This window comes from Monodelphis domestica, chromosome 2 (assembly GCF_027887165.1).
Source record: "Monodelphis domestica isolate mMonDom1 chromosome 2, mMonDom1.pri, whole genome shotgun sequence".
Classification (NCBI taxonomy): Eukaryota; Metazoa; Chordata; class Mammalia; order Didelphimorphia; family Didelphidae; genus Monodelphis; species Monodelphis domestica.
The window spans coordinates 191485330-191502463 of record NC_077228.1 but is presented as its reverse complement, the minus strand read 5'-3'; the positions used below and the strand labels follow the sequence as shown (position 1 = coordinate 191502463).

Genomic DNA, 17134 nt, shown 5'->3' with positions numbered 1-17134 from the left:
ATCTTCTTCAGAGACCTAGAGGAGGAGAGTTTAAAACTCCCCCTGGCATAGCCCAGGTACGAGAAATCATATATCCTCTTTCCTCCTTCTCCTTAAATTCTTTCCCTCTATATTAATTAAATTACCATACATTTCCAGACTGATGTGGGAATTTTATTTGGTGACCATTTAAATCTAAATTTAAAGTCACAACCCTAAAATTATCTGACAGTCATCCTTGGCAGACCAAACAGATGAGTTGAGAGGAACCTCAGAGGCAGGGTTCAACGGCTTCCACAGAAAGTTAGTTAGTCTCCTAATAGGAAGTAATCTCTCTCTCAGCTCCAGAAAGACAGGAACTAAAGAGGGCTCCTTTCAGCCCTCTGGTCCTTTTTATAAAAAATCCTTGACAGTCCTTTGGAACCTTCACCTTGTGTTTCAAGGCATGAGCCAACTGCAGAGCAAAAAGCAAGCCTTTACCTTTGCAAATTCTTCCTTTCTTTTCTATATTTTAATATCAGCAACCACAATATTACTTTAGAACTTTCACATTAGCATAAAAACCTAAATTTTTATATTCTTACAATATGAGGAACATCTACAGAGATGAGAATGTAGAATTTTTATTTTTTGGATTGACCTGGAATTTTAATGTTAAGCATTGTAGGGCTTCTTTCACTGGGGTTTCTATTTTCCAGTTTCAGTTTCTACAGTCAACCTGATCCAGGGCCTCAGATGTAGTCTTCTTCTGCTTTCATTTTTAAAAGGTTGGGTTTATTTGTTTTGTTGGGGGGAGGAGGGAGTACATATATATAAATATATAGGGCCAACAGGTATTTCACTTAGAAGACAATGATCTAGTTGCTAAATGCCTTAAAAAAAAATGACCTATAGGTCAATGGACAATAATCCCCAAAGCACTACAAAATGAAAAATGTTAATAGTATGAATTTCAAGGAGAAAGCCTGAATATTAGAAAAAGTAGGGTCTGAAACTGTTATTGGAGATAGAGAAGTCCAATTCCCTCTCCAGGACCAGTATATATTAATTTTGAGGTGTGTGAGAAATTAGGATTCAGTGAAAACAAATAAATGGAAGGAATATGAGAAGAACTAGAATGAAGGGAGGTTTATTCACTACGAAATGGGAAGGTGGGGGTGAAAGAATGCAAGAAGAGGCTTGGGGTACTTTACGCCTGGTGAGGAAGTTGTGCAGACAGTAAGAGTAGATGGCAGATGATTTGTGTTGCTCATAGGCACCATGCGTTGGCGTGCAGGGGACAGGCTAGGGGTGCTGGGCCATGGCCATTCATCTACTTCTCTAAACTGGGAGGCAGGAAGGTCTAAAGAGTGCAAGGGTTTTCAGATCCTTGGTCACCCCACCAATGCTATTCTGGACTGGGGCACAAGGAAGTAGCCAAGAGGAGGAAGGAGTGCTTGGCTTTAATAACTTCACTCTAAGTAAAATCCAGCTTTCCTACACAATAAAATAGTCCTTTAGTCTCACAAGTGAAGTGAGATGGAGAAAAATTCTATTTGTTTCTGAAAAGCAGAAAAGTCAATTCAAAGATACGATTTGGGTCTTCTCAAAATATGAAAATATATGTTTGTGCATACACACAGCCAAATAGCCCAAGCTGAAATTTGTAAATAAGTTACCTCTCCTAGAACAAAACAGTGAACCCTATGAAAGGTATGTTAGAAAGCATATAGGTTTTGAAATCTATGATGATTCTGAAAGGCAGAAAAAGGGCTTTCCTTTTAGAAAGGTTTTTTTCTTTGCATTCAAATTAGCTTGAATGTCTAAATAAGTTTCTTAATATGGACAGCATCCATTCACGCAGCTTTTCCTAAGTAGATTTCACATGTGTTTGAATGAATACATACACACCTCTCCAGTATATTCAACATATCAACAGTGTACCTGTTTATACTTCTGGGGCAAACTCCAGCCAAAAGCTTGCACTCTGCCATCTTCCTTCTGAACATGTGCCTTCACCTGACGGTACTGTTCTCTCTTCTGTTCCCTTCGGGAAGCTAAACTGGCTTCAGTTCTAGACACAAAGGAATTTTTAAAAGAAAAAATTTATACAACCACCATCTCATTTTCTTTTTAATTCACCATCTACCTAATTATCAAATAAAGTGAAATATAAAGGCTTTTTTAAAAACTCAAATTCTGTTTGTCTTGAAAGAAATTTTCTCTTTATGTTTAAAATGTACCCATTACACATTTGTGTAATAAAGATTACTAACTTATTTTAATCAATGGGCATATAGTCAACTGAAATAAGATGAATCATCAACTAAGCACTTTCACTAAGGTTCCAAGGTTTGGTTATTCAGAAAAGATTAACCCTTACGTTTTACTTCACCTCCCTCCTCATATCTAAAAGTTACTACTTGTAATAGGGTTCCTTTATACATATTAAAAAATTACTAAAGAGCATTTTCTTAGAAAGAATAAAGATCATGCCTCTCTAATCAATTTTCTTTTTTGCCTCAAAAATGCAAAACTTTAAGATGACTTTAATTTTACTTTTTAAAAATATAATTTCCCTATATTTATTAGTTTAGGCCATCAGCCTAAGAAATTCAGCATAAAGAAAGGCATATATAAAATATTAAAATTTTACAAGAATTTAAAGTGTTCCTCTGATTCCTTTTATCATATGAAAACTGGTCAACCTCTGTCTCTATTAAAAAGCAGCTTCCTTGAAGATTTTTATCTTAATTGTTCATAACTTCTGGCACATAATATTATAATGTTCTGTAAGTTTTCCAACTCTTGTAGCATGACCATTTCTATAACCATGGCCTAAAGTAACTTACTCTTCACTAAGGAAGTCAAAAGCTTTTGATTTATCCCCAGGTAGCTGAGATAAAGTGCTGCTTCTTTTCTTGACAGAGGGGGTAACATGGGAGGTTGGTGCATTGTATTTTAGATTAACTGGCGGTTCAGGCTTCTTGGAGGTATTACTTGAGGAACTAAAAAGTCGGCTGAAACTGAAATGAGAAAACAAAAATGCCACATTTAAATTAAAAAACCAATCCTAGCTTTATGTCAGCTCTGCTAGATCATGGCCAAAACAACCTGTGTTTTGAGGAATGACAGGGTAAATCTAAGAGAGTGCCTACATTAAAAATATGAATTTGCATTCCCTCTTAATAACTGAAGCAATAACTCAAAACCAGCCTCAGATATGCACAAGGACAGAAAGGAAGAAAGTAATGCTTAACACATGAAAACCGGGGACTGCAAAGCAGCCCCCAGGAAGAATGTAAACACCCATTGAAACCCCCCTAAGTGACTTTCCTTATTAACATCCACTTATTATTGGAATTACTATGATTATTATTCTTACTTAGCCCCAGGAAAAACAGACAAGAGTAACATGCTTGCAGTGTTAATACAGATGTCCCACTCTGTGCCCCTAGGATATTACCAGGAGATCCCACTTACAAAATTAAACCTAAGGATTCTTATATACCCCCTTAGATAGGACCCTCTTTTCTAGGCATAAAAACTTCTGGCAAATCTGTGCTCTGAATTCCCCAACCTATATCTGGGTCATGTTGATTCTACCCTCTGACCCTGCACTTAGCAACAATGTTTTATTGACTATCTCCCTAGGCTTCCCATCTATTGTTAGGTTCTATGGAAACATATATGTTGAGAATGAAACTGTGCCAAGTAGATGTGTGATCATGAAGGTACAAAATAAAGCCAGGCCTCAGCCAAGGCAGAGCAATTTATCCTGTGAAACCTGTGCTATGAGTTGAATGTGAAAGCTGTGTCCCATCCATCATTCTGCCGACACTGTCCCACCTCCAAGACTCCATCCTCTGTGGGAGGTTGGCCCAGCCCACAGCAATCCATCACTCTTCTGAAGGTTTGTTGAAAAAGGCCACTTAGTGTAGCAGAATTTCCCTGTTTGGGTCAGTCTTAATAAGATACTACCAGTAACAATGTAAAAGTGGTTGCTGGGGAGGGGCAAGATAAAAGGTCAGCATTCGACCTGAATCTAGGCTACATGCTGGAACTCTTACAATAAAGTGTTGAAATAATTTCACATTGGTTTTGTTTTTCTAATTAATCAGAAATAGAAATAAGCTCATCGAACATTAAGTAAAGCAATCACAGCTAAATGAAGGTGGCAAGTTAATTGGAAAAGGACATAAGCACAGAAACATAATCATCAACACATAACCAAATGCAAAAGTTCAGCACACAAACACTACTCAAACCCCACAAACACTGTTTCCCATCTTAAATTCAAAATTTCTTATCAATCATTGAACCAATGACCCAAATACTAAAGGGAGACCATTCTGTCATATACTTCATAAATTCATCATCATCACTTCAATGCATTAAGGCATAGTTTTCCACTACTTCACTAAGTGCATAACCAACACGAGAGGATGCAGCTTACGAGATCCTACTTTTGTCTCCAAGAACAGTCTTACCCAGTTGGCATGCTACATGTCAAAAAAAAAAAAAGGTTCAATTTAGTGATCTTTAACAACAGGGGAAAATCGAATAAGATACAAAGGATATCAGTAACAAGTTATTTTTAACACAGAGCTTCCTACTTTGAGTGTTCTTTACTATTCTGACTTGTTTTTGGATACTTACAATTGCCAAATGCTTGACCTTTTTTTTTCTTGCATGGCTGGATTTTCTCTTGATGCCCTAAGGAAAAAATAAATATGCATATCTAAAGTCAAGCATCAAATATTTCAAAGCATGTATAAAAACATGAGTTAGATTCATGCTAACATAGAGTGGACAAGCCTGCTTGTTTTTCTGTGTAAGTTGCTATTTTTTTTAATAATGACTGGGATAGAGTACTTTAATATCTACAAAACATTATATATAAAAGTTTATTTAGGTCTCACACAACAATCCTTTAAGTACCACAGGTGGAATTATGAAGAAACTGAGACTTGGGGAGATATAGTTTGAACCCAAGATTTTCTGACTCCAAGGGCAGTACTTTAACCACAGCACATACTTCTTTTTGTCAAACAAATGACCTCCATTATTTTATTTTATTTTATTTTAAACCCTTACCTTCTGTCTTGGAGTCAATACTGTGTATTGGCTCCAAGGCAGAAGAGTGGTAAGGGCTAGGCAATGGGGGCCAAATGACTTGCCCAGGGTCACACAGCTGGGAAGTGTCTGAGGTCAGATTTGAACCTAGGACCTCCCGTCTCTAGGCCCGGCTCTCAATCCACTGAGCTACCCAGCTGACCCCAACTCCATTATTTTTAAAGGGATTTTAAAAAAAAGACAGGGCCTCTCTATCTTGCTTAAGCTGAGGGCAGAGCCTACTCATGGGCCCATTTACACTGAGATCACATAAAAGCAACCTGGGCTGATTTGCCTCTCCTTAGGCCACTAGGTGGCCTTTCCTCCTAGGAGCCAACTATACTGACCCAGAGCTGACTGATGGGCATAGCCCCCTGAAGCTCCCAACTCTTGATGTCATCTCAGGCTTGGGGTAGCTGGCACAAAAGACATTTGTAATTGTCTCTGGCTGGCTTTCAGTATTTATTCCATGTTTTCCCATTAGGAGACTCTGTAGCAGAGTCTAACAAATAATAGTCTGAAGTCAAAAGAACCTGGGTTCAGATCTGGCCTCAGATACTTCCTAGCTGTGTGACCCTGGGCAAGTCACTTAATCCCCACTGCCTAGTTCTTACTTCTCTTCTGCCTTGGAACCAGTACTTGTATCAATTCTAAGACATAAGGTACTGGTTTCAGAAAACAAACAACAAATCATACCTGTGTCAATAGTACCCCTACATCCCACATCTCAAAAGTTGCCATCTTGATGGTGACACCATAAATAGCCATCAAACACAAAACAGGAAGTTCTTTACTATTCAGCACTAACTGTAATTTGGCTAGGTTAGGAAGTATTAGTGATCTCAGAAACATTGAAAAGCTAGTGTAGAAAGTGAAGAGAGAGATGGGAAGAAGTCAGACTGATAGAGAGTGGGATGGAATTTTAGAAAAGATATGCTTTGCTCCCCTTAACTGGGAAAAGGATGAAAGCAGTCAGGAGCTTCACTTTCTTGCTTCAAAAAATGAAGGTAATTTTTTAAAGGTCAGTAGCATTTAAAATATAAATTACAGTTTTCTTTTAGTTTGGAAGCCAAATGATCAAAGACCAATGAGGTGCTGGAATTAATAATGTTAGTAAAATATAAACACTTTTAAGGAACAGTTAGAAATTCTACAATGGCCTCGGAACAAATTAAAACCTTTTTTGAAGTTGGGAAACAAAGTATGCCCAGAAGATGGGATGCATAAAATACTAAAAACCTACTACTTCTAAAAAGAAGAAAGCTTGCCATAATCATCAATTAATGTTTAATATTAGATGCTACAGAGTCAGTGTGGTAGCTAATAGCTACCCTAAGAACCATAAAAACCTGAGTTCAAGTCTTATCTCTAGTCCTATTGGTCTACATGGTTAGCAAGTCTAACCTTCACTCAATAATCCAAGCAACTCTTTAAATTGCCTAGAGAAGAGGATGACCTACATGAATAGAGGGAAGTGCTTTGCCCCCTAGACCAGAGGGATCAAGGTTAAGCATGCAGTCTTAAGGCAGCATGTGGCTCACCATACTAAAAATGTGACCTGAATTAGATTAATATATAATTGGGAATTTTAAACAAAATAAATAAAAATATATGAAATATAGTTAATATTGATATGTAGTTTTCTGAAAGATCCTTAGGTACAATTAAGTGGCCCTTGCTTCTATTTGAGCTTGACACCACTGCCATAGAACAATAAAATCACAAGGTTAGTCTTTATACCTATCCTTGATGGAAGTCATATTATCTATTAGTGGCCATATTTTGAGAACATAACTCCTGATGTTCTAGTTTTTTCATCTGTTGAAAAGAGATTAGAAAATAGAATTCTCTGAGAAGCTATATAATATTTAAATAACTATAACATATATAACAAAGCATACTATACATCATTTTAAAAAAGGAAATATGGCTTCCTAAATAAAAATACACACCTCCACAGAAGTTAATGTAATAGGAAAGAAAACATGCTACATAATTTTAAATCTAAGTTAAGAAAATCTAATAAGTGAAAACTCAAAATTAAAATTTGTGATGGCTTAGTATGACAGAATGATTATTCGTTTTACAAAATTATTCGCACAAAAGAATTCTTAGGAATAGTAAGCTCCTCTGTCTCTACAGTCCATTTTTAAAGAACATACTGTGTTAGCTCAATCCTAGATGATCTGTTCTAGGTACATGTGACCAATAGATGGCAGCATTAGGTGAAGAAGGAAGCTCTTTGTGTGTTAAGTGACAAGAAAGAATTCAAATAGGAGCTATACTTTTGAAAAAGTTAAAAAGAAATTTTATTTCCTGACACCTCTTATAAAGTATTGTCAGACTAAGGATGTGGAAAATGGGATCAACAGAACTGTTCATTTTGTTGAGCTGTTCTTTTTTTCCTCTTTCAAAATTTTTGTTGGGAATGCATGTGACATAAAAACAAAAGGAATGAATAAAGTCTAAGTGAATGAATAAATAATAACGTACTGTCAGGGATGATGAAATGAGATACTAATCACTTTCTAATGAGCTGACAATCACTGCTAAGCTACTAAGATAGTATTCATTAGCATGGCCACATGAACACAACCCTAACTGGCCCAATTTTATAACTGGTTCGGTAGCATTACTTTGGGCAATAAATAAGCTATCCTTTCAGTGGATTAAGCAAAGGGTTTCAACCAAAGAAGCAGGTGTCTAATGACCAAAGGAATAAATGAGACACTAAAATAATAACAAAGAATACAAATATGGCACCTTTCCAATACTAACCTTATCATCTCTGTCCATCGTACAGCTTCTTGAAGTTCCATCAACCTTTCTTTATATTGGTTTCTTTCCATAAGGACACGTGCCATCTCTACTCGAGTAAACCGTTTTCTCTGAGCTGTGGGTATGTCACTCTACAAAGAAAAAAAAAACAAAAGTATCACTTGTAGTTTCACATTAGATTTGAACCACAGACTTTATATAATCTGTTTTTAGAATTAAAAAACCAAAAATGAGTCTTGTATAACTTCAAATATCTGGTCATACATCCCATATTTATTGTGAGTTCACTAGTATTCTAGACTACTATAAGGTTTCTAAGAAAAATGTCCCCCCAAAATTTATTTCCTTTTTTTTCTTTAATTATACTTGTGATTTCATCTGTTAGGATAGGAGGTAATCCTTCTACCAAAGTGGGGGTCTGTACCTGCTATGCAACTTATAGTCTTGCCTGGGCACTGAGAGGTCATGTGAATTGCCTAGGGACACAGAAGTAGTCTGTGCAAGAGCAATCTGAAAACAACTCTCTCCATTCTGTCATGCTAAGTCTCTTCTAAAAATTAAACAGATAAAATGACTATAATTTACTACCTTAATAATAATCAATTAGGGACAAAGGTAAATGATTCTGGCATTGGTAATTAAGTGGTGACAGAGATTCAGAAAGCCAGCTAGTAGTAAAAAGTATAAATAGATACAAGTATTTTAAAATACTATTATGTAGGAATTTGAAATATGCAAAAAATGACTAAAATATTCATACCCTTTAGACCTATAGTGATTCTACAGTGTAAGACTTTAAAAAGTTTTTACTGACTGTTGAAAATTAATGATAAAAAAGAAAAGCTTCATATATGCTCAAATATTTATAGCAGCACTTTTTTGTAATAGCAAAACATTGAAAACAAAGTAGATGTCCATCAATTGGGAAATGGCTAAACAAGGTGCAGTACATGAATATAATGGAATATCACTGTGCTTCCAAGAAATGATGACTAGAAAAGCACGGAAAATTTATGCAAAACTGATGAAAAGTGGAGTATTAAGAACCAGGAAAATGATTTACATCTTTAGAGCTTTCTTTCTTTCTTTCTTTTTTTTTTTAAACCCTTACCTTTCGTCTTGGAGTCAATACTGTGTATTGGCTCCAAGGCAAAAGAGTGGTAAGGGCTAGGCAATGGGTGGTCAAGTGACTTGCCCAGGGTCACACAGCTGGGAAGTGTCTGAGGTCATATTTGAACCTAGGACCTCCCGTGTCTAGGCCTGGCTCTCAATCCACTGAGTTACCCAGCTGCCCCCTAGAGCTTTCTTGTTGTCTGTAAAGATGAGTCTGTGGAAATTTTCTCAACATCAACTACAGTGCTTTTAATGTGCTTTATACAAAAACATTGAGATCAACTGCTCATAGTGGTGGGATGCTAAAAATTTCAGATTTTATCTGGATTTGTTCACATGTTATGATTGTGCAAATAAATGCTCACTCCAAATTAGCAGTAAAAAAAAATTCCACCAACAATGTAACTAAAAAAAAAAACAAAAACAAAAACAACACAGAAAACTGCAAAATTTGAATGGTCACCCACTGTTACAACATAGGATTAGAGGATCAGAAGTTTAGAACTGAAAGGGACATTATTTCAGAGAACTGAATAAGTTAAGCAATTTGTCCAAGGTTTCAGGGCAGATATAACATAGTTGGGACTGGTGCTCTGACTCCAAATGCAACATTTAAATTAAGCACTGAGGCATTAAAATTTTTATGTAAAATTTAAAACGCTATTTTATTTGTCAGACTTAAAATAACATTTTCATTGAAGTTTGAGGCACTCTATATATAGATGGAAGAATTTCACAAGCTAACAATCTATCTTTCAAGTAATAATGTATTTCATTTAGGAGTTTTTAAAGAATGTCTGGTGATTTCATGAAATCAATATGCCATTTGCAAAAAGGAGCTCAGCTTTAAAATAACAATCACTCTTGCTTTATACTGTACCCAATATTTACAGATTGCGAGTCAACGTTACCTTTGGTGTTGCATTCTTTAAAAAATATTATATGACTTTAACATACATAAGAGACATTTTGGAAGAGAACCTTTAAAGTGGTAGTACTTTGACCTATCAAATTTAATGCCCCTTTGGAGTTTAAAAAAAAAAAAAGGAACATGTAGTAAGAGTCAAGGGTAATGAATGGGTAGCCCATATGCTCCATTGTTGTTCATACTATGTCAAGAGCAAGGGAGTAAATTCCTCAAGCCTTTGGGTGGGTTTTTCTAAGGAATTTACAGAGGGTTGTGAACGAAATACCCATCTGTATCCAGGAGAATGAGAACACAGATCTAAAGAAGTAACAACTTATTGCAAATTGACTAATGAAGATCGAGAGAAAATGCTAATGACTATTATTGGTTGGCCCAGTTAGCCAAGTTACTGTGTCGATTTGCCAACGTCTTAGCAGGTTTGAATGCCACGTTCCATGGTCAATTGAGACAGCCAACTGCTTCTCATAATTATGCAAAGGTAAAAAGAGAAACTTCTTAGCAGTGGTGCGCTGGCAAATGTTTAACAACCAGATTTCTAGGGAAGAAATATGCATGTGATGCATTTCTAAATTTAATCTTTATTAACATTTTCTCAATTTCTTTCTTAAGTCTAGATAGTTACCAAAACAACAAATCAAGCCCTGATTTGTGGCATTTGCTAATTATTAAGATGCATCTGCTCATGCTGAAAAGTTAACAGTTGGCTTTCGTGCGCCACATAAGTTAGCTCTACCACACCAATACCTCTTAAGCATACAAGAATGGATTAGTGTAAACTTATACCACTGCCCCAAAAGTAACTCACAGCACAGGTCATATTGGTAAAGAATAAGTAGTGCCACCTTTCTTTAAGGGCAGTTTGGAATATGATGATTGAAGGAGCAAGTGTGTAGTAATGGATATATTAGCATCATGAATAACTGCCATAATTCTGTCATATGATTGGTGGGGAGTGGCGGCACCAGGCAAAAACCCCTATAAACCCTGTAGGAATGTGCTGAAGTGCACAAGAGACCCTTGCTGTTAACAAAACAGCATCCATTTTCTTTTACAAGGTTTTAGTTCCTGTTTAAAATGTTACAACTCCAAACTACGTGAACCAACTTTTTCTACAATATATATTGCAATGCAATAGGGAAAAAAGCTTTTCATATAGATTAGATAGGGTAAAATGATACACCTACATCATCATCATCTTTTGCTTTTTGCCTTGCTTCTTCAGCTTCTGCTCGAGCTCTAGCCAAAAAAAAAGAAGAAAAAGAAATGTGATTCAAACTGAATGGACGGGAATCTTTTTAAAAAGTATAAAACTATGCCTAAGTACTATAAGGTTATCAGCATTTAATTGGTGACATCTCTTTCAACAAGATCTTTTTAGGTTTATTAGGTGCCACTTTTCAGGGCAAGTGATTTTGATGCTATGCCTAGTAAATCAAAATTAAAGGAAAATCATAACAGAAAGAGTGTTTCAAAATTCCTAACCGAATTCATTGTAAAGTGAAGCAATAGAATCACTTACTTCCTAAGTTCTTCTTCCAATTCTTTGTTCTTTTCCTCCAACTTCAGTTTGGCTTGTTTCACAGCTTCTAGTTCCCCTTGAAGCACATCCTTCTCACAGGTCAACTCATCCACTTTTGCTATCAAATCATTCTTCACTACATTCAAAGCATTTCTACAAAGCAAATATTTGAAAATCATGATTAACAATATAAATACTAGTTTTTGTACTAACCAAACCAATTCTGCCATAGCAGAAAATCGAGAAAAAAATTTTATGGCAACTTCCCTTTATAAAAGTTTAATTTCTAAAATATATAGGAACTGAGTCAAATTGATAAAAATAAGTCATTTCCATATTGATAGTCAAATAATACAAATAGGCAGGGCATTTGGGTTTTTTTTTTTAACCCCTGTCTTAAAATAAATTCCAAGTGTTGACTGTAAGACAGAAGAGCAGTAAGGGCTAGACAGCAGGGGTTAAACGACATAACTAATGAATAGGTAGTTTTCAGAAAATTAAATCGAAACTAACAAAAACCATATTAAAATGCTCTAAATCACTAATAAAGAAATGAAAATAAAATACTATCAAAGTACTACTTCACACTCACTGAATTGGCTAAGATGACAAAAAAAGGAAAATGACAAATGCTGGAAGAGACATGGGAAAACAAGCACACTAACTGATGCAACTGATGCAATGTTGTTGGAACTTTGATCTGTCTAGTCCAACCACCATGCACAGCATTTTAAAGGAACTATGCTGAAAAAGCTATAAACTTATATAACCCCTTCTAATACAGTTACTAGGACTTTACCCCAAGGAGATTAGGAAAAGGACTTATAGGTACAAAAAATATTTATAGCTACTCTTTTTGATGGTGGCAAAGAATTGGAAACTGAAAATATGCCCATCGACTTAGGAATGGCTGAACAAATTGTGGTATATGAATATAAGGGATACTCTTGTATTATTAGAAACGAAGGGAATGGTTTCAGAGAAACCTGTGAACCTCTATGAACTGACAAGAACAACCTACATAAAGAAAAAATATAGGAAACAATAATGTTAAAGGAAAATTTTGGTGTATATCTTTGCCCTTTTCCCACTTAGAGGAATAAAATAAAAATAAGAGGTAAGATGTAAGAAATGAAAACAAAGCAATTATAAAATGAAGTCTGAAAAAAAAATTTTAAGATGTTTTTAATAAAAGTATCCCTGTTGACTTACCCAGAAAATAATTTGTGTAACTACTGTCTCTAATAAAAAAGTAAAGACTTGAATTGGAAAAGAACTCCTGAAATCAAACATCTACTGCCTTTTGGGCAAATTCAGCCCTTGCATAGAAGCCTATTTTTATCTTCAATCCATTTATCTAAGAAAAATGTAAATTTAATGAATGTTGCAGAACTGAGAAACTGACTTCTCTCCAGACTTAATAATGTGGCAGATCATTCTTAGGCATGAAAAAGAATCAGGATGGTACCATAATTAGAGCACTAGATTTGGAGTCAGGAAACTAGCACTGGAATACTATCTCTGATATTTACTGGGCCTGAGACCTTGGGTAATTAAGTTACTCCTCAGCTTCAGTTTCCCCATCTGTAAAATGAAGATTAATAATAATACTTCTACCTTATAGGCTTATTGTAATGATCAAACTAGATATAACATATAAAGAAGCCCAGGAAATAAAACACTTGACTTGGAGTCAGGATAATTTGAGTTAAATTCTGATCTCAGATATGTAACTGCTATGTGACTATGGTTATATGACTTTACCTCTGCAGAGCCTCAGTTTCCTCATTTGTAAAATGGTAATAATACCTCCTTCACAGGATTGTTGTGAGAATCAATGGAATAACATATACTAAGCACTTGGCTAATCTTAGTTGCTGTATAAATGCAAGCTAGTGCTATTATCATTATTATGTGCCAGAAACTGAGAATCTATGGGTAAATGCACCAAATGGTCTCTAATAAGGAAAAATTCCCCCAAAAATAACTGATAGAAGATTTCAGAATATAGCCCAAAATATATACAAAGATCAGAAAGGAAATGAAGACCTAGGGTACCCTATGTACGGACTGTACAGCATACACTCTAAATTAGATATAGGTAAAAATGGGGAAGGGAAATTGGGAAATGCATCCTTTTGTTGGATGAAGTAGCTGAGGAGGAAGTCATGATGGAGCATTAGTTGAATTATTAAAATTCTGAGAATACCTACTTGGTTTCCAAGAGTTGTGTGTTTTCCAGAATAAGATTCTCAACTTCACGACCCATTCCTTCAAAACAAAACAAAAAAAAGATAACAGTGAATTTAGAAAAAAAAATATGGTCAACTAAAAACCATGCTCATTATTAATACTGTTTTAGAATTTTAATCTCTGTTTTTTATTTCATCTGGCAAACATCTCCATGGATTAAAAATTGTTAAACTTCCAGCACAATAGAAAGTCTTAAAGTATATTGATCTATCCCTCATAATTGATGCTTTCTTCTCTTTCTAAAGATAATATTTTTAAAATTCTGCTAAATATCAAAAGAAGAAACTACAGTTTCTATAGAACTGACTGACATTCCACCCAATTAAAGATTAGATGAAATGAAGGTGATGCAAAAACAAAGAGTCAATTTGAATTACTAAAAATATCAAGGAGGAAATGAAAGGAGTATAAATCTGAAAAGCTTTATACTTTACATAATGTGTATAACTCATATACTTTATATAACCTACTTTTTAATCAAGTAATTAAAAGGCTTGAATCTGAATCTTTTTTTAAATGGAGATTGTGCTTCTGATAATACATTAAAAAATAGAGGGAATATATTTAAAAAGGCCAGAGAAAGTAAAAAAGCTTTGCAGTACCCCAAAGCAGATGGCACCTTACCCAAGAAATTATGGTCTTAAAGCCCATGCATTCCATGTACAGCAAAAAACAAAGAACAAGAAACGTTTCATGTAAGAAACAGTATGAGTGTATATTGACAACCTATAAAGTTTTTATGAATTTTGTGGGGAAAAAAAACAACCACTAATAACAAAGAGTAGGAATCACTATGGTATGGTTTGGTGGAAAATGATGTGAAGGAAAGGAGGGGGAAGTGATAGAGTAGGCATTCTACAGCTTGGGAAACCCTTTCCAAGGAATGCTGAAACTCTGAAGTCCAAATAAATATTTTTTCCTTTTGCCTCATACTGAAAATAAATATGCTTAAGGTTCACAAATCTGTTGGTTTGTATTAGATTCTTTTCATTAAAGTGTCAAATCTCTTATGATCATGTTCAGTGATTTTTAGAAATATAATTTTTAAAAAATCAACATGCATGACATTCAAAGCAACAACTTCTATAGTTAACTTTGTGAGAAATATAAACTTCCAAATTAAAAAAAAGCCAACTAAAAAATGTATGTTTTCTGTCTCTCATGTACAGACACTGATACAGACAGACAGATATACACACACATAATGCATTGACCCCAATGTGTTCAAAAGCAATTTCTGTAAACAAAGGTTATTACAGATACTAATTTCTCATTTAGGAGATGAAGTTGGGCAAAAGTACCACAAAGAGTTAATTAAGAAAAGTCTAGTTAACATGAGGAAACCATTTTTAATACATTAAACTAAAACAAAATACATATCAATGTCTTCATAGAGAAAGGAGATTCATTCATTGAGATCAAGTAATTTGTAAAATGTATGTATTTGTACATTTGTAAAAAGTGTATTATAAAGCACAACATCTGGTCCACAGCAGGTGCTATATAAATCCTTCTCTTCCTCTCCTTCTTCCTTTTAGATCAAACTTGTGGTGTTAGTAAAAATTGCTTTTTAAAGATTTAAAAATCATTTAAAATTTAAAATCAGAAAGTTTCCATGAATCTATATTATTATTTAATCAGTCTTTTTCACTTTGTTAGAAATGTTTTGTCTTCAGATACCAAGAAAGACTTCAAATTCCAAATCCAAACTAAGCCTTTTAGTTAACAAATACTTAAACACATATTAACATATTAACTACTTACACTATAAATAATTAATTTAATAATAAAAGTACGTACAAGAAATAGGCTCTATCTTGGTTTGAAAAATTCTTGCTAATTACTATGTTTTCTAAAGCTTTTCTACAAATTGGGAGAAAAGGCTTAAAAGCTGAAAAAATATGCAGGGCAAAAAATATCAGTGAGCAGAAAAATGAAGAGAATGCACTGAATGACAACAGCAGCCAAAAACGCCTAGCTGTAGAAGCAACAATTTGAATGTATTTAAAAACATACACACCAGAATATTCCCCTGGGTAAGCAGCCCAAGAGAAAAGAGATTGGAGAATCTCAATTAGCTTGTTTTAGGAGACTAATAACTAAGCTTGCATTAATTTCAAATGAGAGAGAAAAGACATGGTTAACCAAACCAGATAGAAGTAATGTATGGCTCTATAGTATGAAAAAAATTTAAATATAAATGTTATATGGAAAATACATATTCTTGTACTCTGTAAAATCTATTATTAATGAAAAGGCACTTCCAACAAAGATTTCTCCTAGAATAAAGTTCTGAATAAAGATCCAAGACGTGATTAACATGAATAAATAAAAATAAAAGTATCATTTAAAATGAAATTAAATGTTTCTTCCATTTTAGCATCAATACAAATCTAATAGCCTTTGGATAACCCAATTTTCATTGAAATGCTTAAAACTAAACATCATCTTTGGGGAGTTTTTTGTTTTTATTTTGGTGGGCAGAAAATCCATCATTTTTGATGGTGGGAAGGAATGTTTTAAGAAATAACTGTCTTACACTGAACTGGAAAAGAAGATCTGATAACTTTTACAACACTTAATCAGAGTAAAAAATACTCAGTTATTTGAATCAAGATAAAGGAAAAGTACTTTTTCATTAGACTTTTGTGTTATTAGAAACTGATCAAGAAAAATGACTTGGGTAACAAGGAGATGGTGGTTTAAGGAAATCTACAGGCTAGTACACACAGAGGGCAGACAGGTTGATAACAATCAGTGAATGTTACACAACTTGTCATTTCTGGTTTTCTTATTTAAGCCAATCTTGATTTGTCTACCAATTAAGAGTTGCTAAAAAGAATTCTGGGCAATAATTGTGGTGATATAACCAAATTGAAATCTGAGAACTATTATTTTATCAACCACCAAACACTTGGAAAATTAGCTTTAACAATCTTATAAGATACTGAGGACAAACACAACTGTAAACAAAGTTAATCTTTTGGGCATATCCCAAAGCAGTTTTTTGTTTTAAGACTCCATTATTATAAATACACCTTCACAAAAAGCTATGAGAGTTGTAGTAGCCCACTTAGGATAGTAATTGGGCTCAGGAGGCTTTTATATATCACAAAACTTGGAAAGTCTTTTTTTGACCAGTAAATAATCCTTTGCCCAAGTTGCCATACCCAGTAAATCTGCTCCTTCATCTACATCTCCAATCAAGCCAGAACCAGCTGAAGACAGTTCTTCAAAGAGAGATTCTGTATTTCTGTCAAAAGCTTTGTTCTCTATACCTTTGGTAGGAGTGCTGCACAAGAGAAAAACAAACAATTGGGATTTTTTACAACACTGTAAAATGGGTATCTGAGTTACATTATTTAGAAATAAGACATTTATTTAACTTCAATATAATACAAATGATTATTGGGTAGGTCTTTTCTAAGTTTGGGTCTATAGTTCAGAGAACTTATTAACATTTGTGGGAA

The 17134-nt window shown here is 34.5% G+C and overlaps 1 protein-coding gene across 4 annotated transcripts in view; it reads right to left on the bottom strand.

Moving 5' to 3' along the window:
* The window catches only part of SPAG9 (sperm associated antigen 9), a 226480-nt gene that overhangs the window by 41626 nt on the left and 167720 nt on the right, over nucleotides 1-17134 (bottom strand). For all 4 annotated transcript variants that reach the window (XM_003340183.4, XM_001363821.4, XM_001364067.5 and 1 more), the window contains 8 exons: nucleotides 16835-16956; nucleotides 13625-13682; nucleotides 11412-11564; nucleotides 11077-11128; nucleotides 7852-7982; nucleotides 4618-4674; nucleotides 2811-2984; nucleotides 1903-2032 (listed from right to left, as the gene is read on the bottom strand). In XM_003340183.4, coding sequence (XP_003340231.1) covers nucleotides 1903-2032; nucleotides 2811-2984; nucleotides 4618-4674; nucleotides 7852-7982; nucleotides 11077-11128; nucleotides 11412-11564; nucleotides 13625-13682; nucleotides 16835-16956 — 877 coding nt within the window. The remainder of the gene's footprint in view (nucleotides 1-1902; nucleotides 2033-2810; nucleotides 2985-4617; nucleotides 4675-7851; nucleotides 7983-11076; nucleotides 11129-11411; nucleotides 11565-13624; nucleotides 13683-16834; nucleotides 16957-17134) is intronic.